This window comes from Pantherophis guttatus, chromosome 7 (genome assembly GCF_059756535.1).
Source record: "Pantherophis guttatus breed Tessera chromosome 7, ASM5975653v1, whole genome shotgun sequence".
Lineage (NCBI taxonomy): Eukaryota > Metazoa > Chordata > Lepidosauria > Squamata > Colubridae > Pantherophis > Pantherophis guttatus.
Genome location: NC_142069.1, coordinates 9,092,407 through 9,099,820, shown reverse-complemented (window position 1 = coordinate 9,099,820; position 7,414 = coordinate 9,092,407). Strand labels below are relative to the sequence as shown.

The following is a 7,414-nucleotide window of genomic DNA, read 5'->3' as shown; positions in this document are numbered from 1 at the left end:
GATTTATTCCTAATTCATTTTGCTTTATTCAGAATACCTTCAGGCCACATCCATCTTGAACTCCAAACTCTTATCTTCCAGGGATGCCTGTAGGGTAAAGTCAAAAAAGTCAAGATGGCAGCCAAAACAATACATTGTCCCAAAGATGTTTTTTTTCAAAAGGCAGCTGGACTTTGTTTTTCCCTGAAGATGTTTCACTTCTCACCTAAGAAGCTTCTTTAGTTCTGACAGTTCTTCAGTCAAGGTTGCTAAGTGAATCTGGTTTCCCCGTTGATTTTGCTTGTCAAAAGGTCGCAAAAGGGGATCTCATGATCCCAAGGCACTGCAACCATCATAAATAAGAACCAGTTGCCAAGCAACCGAACCATGGAGGTGCTGCGATGGTCATAAGTATGTTGTGGCCCATCAGCGGCCTGTGCAGATTGTAGCTGATTCCGACAGCGAGGAGGCTGGTGTGGTGCTGCGCCAGCAGCCTGTGCAGCCGGCGCTCGAGTCAGACAGTGAGGAGGCTGGAGAAGATGTGGTGCCAGAGGCAGGGATTCAGCCAGGGCCTTCAGAACCTCCAGAAGCTCCTTTAAGTGAAGAGGACGAAGAGGAGGAGCCTCTTCTCAATGCACGGGCGTGCAGAGTTGCCAAAAGGCAGGAGTGGCTCCTCAGAAGGAGGTCTCCTCAAGAGTAAGGCTTGGGGCTAATTGGCCACTCCCTTAGCCTATTTAAGGAGGAATGCCGACTGAAGCAATTTGCAGGGAACAACTTTAGTTCACTCTCCTTTGCGTCTGGATTCTCTGCAAAATTTGCTTCTGGGCTTTCTGCCAACCCTAGTAAGACTGTGATTACCTTATCTTAGAATTCTGGTAGGCTGTTAAGACAGTTCATTAACAGCCTTTGAATGATAAAGACTAAGTTGTTTGAGTAAAATAAGCATTGTATAGAGTTTGTCTGTGTTGCGTTCTTTGGGGTCTGTAGCTGGGGCAGACCAAAGTGTGAAGAATGGTCACAAGTCTCTTTTTCCAGTGCGGTTGTAACTTTGAATGGTCACTAAGTGAACTGTTGTAAGTTGGAGACTAACTGTTCCTGAAAAGTTCTTAAAAATTCAGGGGGACATTCAAAGATGCACCCATCATAAAAATAGCCCCTGTTGAACTATAAAGCAGGGGTCTCCAACCTTGGCAACTTTAAGACTTGTGGACTTGCTGGCTGAGGAATTCTGGGAGTTGAAGTCCACAAGTCTTAAAGTTGCCAAGGTTGGAGACCCTTCCTATAAAGCACAGTCAAACATCAGCTCAGGAAATGCTTTACGACAATTTGTATTAGGTCCTAAAGTGTTTTATGATCATACAGAAGACAGAATAACAGATTAACAGAATAACAATCAATTGTTATTGCTGAGCACATTGTAAGCCGCCCTGAGTCTCCGGAGAAGGGCGGCATATAAATCAAATTAAAAAAAAAAAAAAAAAAAAAAAATTGGTTTTTTTGGGCATAGTTAAGGTCTTTTCAATGGGTGAAACAAAATTGATATTGTATATGGTGACAGCAGCTAGGTTACTGATTGGTCAATATTGGAAAAGGGATGTTATGCCTACTATTGAAGAATGGACTTTGAAGGTGGCCAGTTTTGCAGAAATGGCGAAGATATCAGCACACTTAAAAGACCGGACTCAAGAGACCTATGCATGGGAGTGGAAGAAATGGATAGATTATGTGCAGAATAAATATCAAACTAGGAAGTACCAGATAGCTTTTAGTTGAATGTTGTGTAGAAATGTATAGTATACAGGGGGTAGAATAGTTCAATGTCATGTAGAAATGTATAGTACACAGGGGGTAGAATAGATGTGCGGTAAAGTATGATGATACAATATGATTTGGATTTGGATTTCACCTTGGGGAAGTCATGGGAGGAGGGGAGGGCTAGGGAGGGTTAGGGAGGGAAAGGGGGGGATGGGAAAATTTGTACTTGTAAAACTTTTTCAATAAAAAAAAAAAAAAGAAGACAGAATAACAGAGTTGGAAGGGATCTTGTAAGTCATCTAGTCCAACCTCCTGCTTAAGCAGGAGACCCTATACCGGAGGTGAAATCCAGCAGGTTCTGACAAGTTGTGGAGATCTGGTAGCGGAAATTTTGAGTAGTTTGGAGAACCAGCAAATGCCACCTCTGGCTGGCCCCGGAGTGGGGAGGGAATGGGGATTTTGCAATATCCTTTCCCTGCCATGCCCACCAAGCCACGCCCACCAAGCCACACCCACAGAACTGGTAGTAAAAAAAAATTTGAATTCCACCACTGCCCTATACCATTTCTGACAACTGGCTGTCCAGTCTCTTCTTGAAAGCCTCCAGTGATGAAGTTCCCACAACTTCCGAAGGCAACTTCTGTTCCATGGGTTAATTGTTCTCACTGTCAGAAAATTTCTCCTTATTTCTAGGTTGAATCCCTCCTTGATCAGTTTCAATCCATTGTTCCTTGCCTGACCTTCAAGTTTTAGCTTTTAGATTGTCCCTCTCCTCTCTGTGGCAGCCCGTCAAATATTGGAACATTGCTATTATGTCATCCCTGGTCCTTCTCTTCACTAGACTAGCCATGCCCAGTTCCTGCAACCGTTCTTCATATGTTTTAGCCTCCAGTCCCCTAATCATCTTTGTTGCTCTTCTCTGCACTCTTTCTAGAGTCTCAACATCTTTTTTACATCGTGGCGACCAAAACTGGATGCAGTATTCTAGGTGTGGTCTTACTAAGGCTTTATAAAATAGTATTAGTACCTCACATGATCTTGAGTCAATCTCTCTGTTAATGCAATTTAGGATTGCATTCGCTTTTTTGGCTGCTGCCGCACACTGTTGCCTCATATTTAATATCATGTTTATGTCATAAACTGTTTTGTAACATTTGCCAAATTTCAATCCCACATGAGTCATGAATTGAAATTTGGATGCATTCTAATAAGTTAGCTTATTTGAGTTATCTTGGTTCAAAAATTTTGACTTTATAATGTACCTTTTCACCCAGTTAAAGGTTTCAAGAATAAGAGTTTTAGTAGTATATCTATTTTATGATGTTGTTAAAATCCATTTTAAACGATAACACTCCCATGAATGAAATTTACAGCACAGAATAAAAACGTCTGCAAAGAAAGATGAGTCCATTAAAAACGAAGGGAAGTCCTCTATATTTAAGAAAATAGTACAGTAAAATAACAGGCCAGAACTGGAAATATTTGTATAGATCAGTGTTTCTCGACCTTGGGAACTTTAAGTTGTTTGGACTTCAATTCCCAGAATTACCCAGCCAGCATAGCCTACCTGGCTAGGGAATTCTAGGAGTTGAAGTCCACACATTTTAAAGTTGCCAAGATGGAGAAGTACTGGCATAGAGGTTATAATCGGATGGGCTGCTACGGGTTCGGGAGAACCTCTAGCTAAAATTCTGTGCAGTTTGGAGAACCCCCAAATCCCACTCCTGGCTGGCCCCGACCACTCTGCCCCTCCCCTCCCAGGAGTCCCCACACGGCCTGTTTTGGATGCAGATAAGTGCAGGGCATGTGCTGAGGCTCAGGGAGGGTGAAAAATGGGCCTACCAGAAGTTTGGGAAGGGCGGAAACGGCCCCACTTTCGACCTCCAGAGCCTGGGGAGGCCATTTTCGCTGTTCCGGAGGCTGGAGGAAAGCCTCCGGAGCCTGGGGAGGGCAAAAACACCCCCTCTGCCATGGTGCAGGAGGCCAAGTAGGCCATACCCACCATGGCAACACCCGCCCAGCAACCGGGCAGAGAACCCCTTGCTAAAATTTTTGAAGCCCACCCCTGGTTATAATTATTATCAAGCAGGAATTAACTATGATCTCTTTGGAATCTACTTCTTAGCTTTGTAATCTTGGCTTGTAGCAGAAAAAGGGAAGAAAAAGATGAAGATGTTTTTTTCCCCTCATTGCAGGATTTGAGAAAAGGAGAAGGAGTCTTTTGTGTGCCAGTTGTTGGGCAATGGTGGCAGGAAGATGTTGGCCAGGAAAAGCATTATCCCAGAAGAATATGTTCTTGCCCGCATTGCGGCTGAGAATTTGGGCAAGCCCCGCATTCGAGACCGCCAGCGCAAAGCCCGTTTCATTGCCAAAAACGGCGCTTGCAACCTGGCCCACAAGAACATCCGTGAGCAAGGACGCTTCCTGCAGGACATCTTCACCACCTTGGTGGACCTGAAATGGCGCCACACTCTGGTGATCTTCACCATGTCCTTCCTCTGCAGCTGGTTGTTCTTCGCCATGATGTGGTGGCTGGTGGCTTTCGCCCACGGAGACATGGACAAGCCTTGCAGCACTGAAGACTTAGACAAATGGAGACCATGCATCACCTGCGTCAGGTAAGGAGTCACGTCTTGAAGACGAGACGTTGGATGCCATGACTGCAGACTGTCAGCTCTGAAGCGAACCTGGCAGAAGCCATCTTGGGCCGCCTCATAGTTGCCATGAACCCTGAGAGGGGGAAGGGAGGGGGGAAGTAGATAGACTGGCTAACAGTCAAAACAAAAAGTTTTTCTTGTGGGAACCAAGGTTATCTCAACAAGTGCCAGTTTGAAGGAGGAGACCTAGGAATAACCTAGCAACCGGCCAGCTACTTTCATTGGACAATGTGACTGGTGACACCTGGAAGGGGGGGAAATTTGCTTTTTTAATTACGGGAAAACGCGGGAATTTTTAGAGTTGGGTTTCACCAGCTGTGCCAATATGATGTATCCAATAAACATGTTCTTTGGGGAACCTACCTGCCTCAGAGTTCTGCTTTTGGTAGACGCATTACTTGGAACACTGGCATAGACATGCAAACAAATCCAGGGCTTCATAAATACAGGTAGTCCTCGATGTACGACCACAGTTGAGGCCAACATTTCTGTTCCTAAGCAAGACAGTTCCTAAGTGAACTTTTGCCCTATTTTACGACTTTTCTTTCCACAGTTGTTAAGCAGATGTTAAGTTAGGAACATGGTTGTTAAGTGAATGTGGCCTCCTCTGTTGACTTTGCTTGTCAGGAGGTCGCCAAAAGGGATCACACGATCCTGGGACACTGCAACTGTCATAAATATGAAGCCAAGCATCCAAATTTTGATTATGTGACCATGGAGATGCTGCATTGGTCATAAGTGTGAAAAACAGTCATAAATCACTTTTTTCTGTAACTTCAAACTAATGGTTGGAGGTCAAGGACTACCTGTAGTTTATTTGCATAATATGTTAAGGCTAAATTACTAGCCCAATCTTGGTTTGATCTGATGTGTTGTGTGAACCCATATATATGGCGCAGGATAAGTGTTTTCACTTGATTTGACCAATCTTATAGGCATGCTTTCAAAGTGGAAAATAACTGATTTATTAAGTTTATGACGGTATTCTACTTTTTTCCGCCTTTCTTACAGGTCCTTCATCTCTGCTTTCCTCTTCTCTATTGAGGTCCAGGTGACCATTGGTTTCGGTGGAAGGATGATGACCGAGGAATGTCCCATCGCCATCAGTGTTTTGATCCTCCAAAACATTGTGGGCTTGATCATCAATGCAGTCATGTTGGGTTGCATCTTCATGAAAACCGCCCAGGCCCACCGGAGAGCAGAAACTTTGATCTTCAGCCGGAACGCGGTCATCGCTGTCCGTAATGGCCACCTGTGTTTCATGTTCCGCGTAGGGGACCTGAGGAAAAGCATGATCATTAGTGCCTCGGTACGAATCCAGGTTGTCAGGAAGACCACCACTCCAGAAGGAGAAGTCATCCCAATCCACCAGCTCGATGTTCCAGTAGACAATCCTCTTGAAAACAACAATATTTTCCTGGTGGCTCCATTGATCATTTGTCATGTCATTGATAAGCGGAGTCCTCTTTATGACATCTCCGCCAATGACTTGGCCAACCAAGACCTAGAAATCATTGTCATACTTGAAGGTGTGGTGGAAACCACTGGAATCACCACCCAAGCCAGAACATCCTACATATCAGAAGAGATCCTCTGGGGTCATCGCTTTGTGCCCATCGTCACGGAAGAAGAAGGGACTTACGCTGTCGACTATTCCAAATTTGGCAACACCAGCAAAGTCGCGGCACCCCGCTGCAGTGCCAAGGAGTTGGATGAGAAGCCCTCCATTCTCATCCAGACCCTCCAGAAAAGTGAGCTGTCCCACCAAAACTCTTTGAGGAAACGTAACTCCATGCGGAGGAATAACTCCATTCGGAGGAATAATTCAATCAGGAGGAATAACTCTTCCTTCATTGTGCCTAAAGTCCAATTCATCACACCTGAAGGCAATCAGAACACCATGGAAACATGACAGAGCCAAGGAATCATATGCAGCGGTCCTGCAAAAACAGGGGTTTACCTTTGTTATAATATTAGTATTAATTTGATATAAACATTTAATAGATATTAAGGGTTATTTATTATATGCAGACACCAGATCAAACCAGAGATAGGTTGTCATTGAGTCCATTATCAATGCGTGGTCCAATGTTTGCATATTTGAGGTTGAGATGCTACAGCTAGTCCTCAACTTACAACCACAACTGAGGCCAAACTTTCTGTTTTTAAGCAAGAACATTATTAAATATTGCCCCATTTTATGAATTTTCTTGCCACAGCTGGTAAGTGAATCACTGTAGTTGTTAAGTGAATTATGCTGTCATTAAGCGAATCTGGCTTTCCCCATTGACTTTGCTTGTCGGACGCCAACTAGGAACGTTAGACATGGTGACCCCGGGACAGTGCAACTATCATAAATACATCTCAGTTGCCAAGCATCTGAATTTTGATCATGTGATTGTGGGGATGCTGTGATGGTCATAAGTCACTTTTTTTCAGTGCCATTGTAACTTTGAACGGTCACTGAATGAATGTGTCAAGCTCGAAGTGCGCTTTTGCTGTTACAACCATTATCACTTCTCAACTTGCCAAAGGACTAGAGGGGAGGGACGGGTGAGATGGAATACAGGTTCCAGACTTCAAGAAAGAGAGCTGTGGGAGCCAAGGACACATCTGCAAGTGTTAGCCAAGACCGGAGACTCTTTCTCATAACAAAACAATGACACTCAATTGGATAACGTAACCTACACTAATAGGAGGAAGGGAGAATTCTATATAGTAACTATGTGGGTTTGTGTGGGAATTAGTTAGAGCTGGTTTTGCCTTCAATAGTACCAAAATGATGCACTCAATAAAGTTTTGCATGAAGAAATCGGCAGATCTCGCGTGTGCTTGCTTTAGTTGGGTTCTTCAGTCGGGACGTTGACAGAATGCTTGTAAGTTGAGGACTATCTGTAATTTGTTGGCTACCCATACTTTTGGAAAAACTATAGAAAATTACCTCTTGTTTACATGAAGGTTGGGCCAATTGTCATTTGAATCTATTTTTCATGCTCTCTTTATCTACTATTTAATTCAAAGCT

At 43.9% G+C, this 7,414-nt stretch overlaps 1 protein-coding gene across 1 annotated transcript in view; it reads left to right on the top strand.

The window, feature by feature from the left end:
- Positions 1 to 7,203, top strand: part of KCNJ8 (potassium inwardly rectifying channel subfamily J member 8) — an 11,158-nt gene extending 3,955 nt beyond the window's left edge. Inside the window, exons 2-3 of the mRNA XM_034442139.3 lie at positions 3,930 to 4,352; positions 5,403 to 7,203. Coding sequence (XP_034298030.1) covers positions 3,991 to 4,352; positions 5,403 to 6,303 — 1,263 coding nt within the window. The 5' untranslated portion in view covers positions 3,930 to 3,990 and the 3' untranslated portion in view covers positions 6,304 to 7,203. The remainder of the gene's footprint in view (positions 1 to 3,929; positions 4,353 to 5,402) is intronic.
- Positions 7,204 to 7,414: the final 211 nt, after the last annotated feature.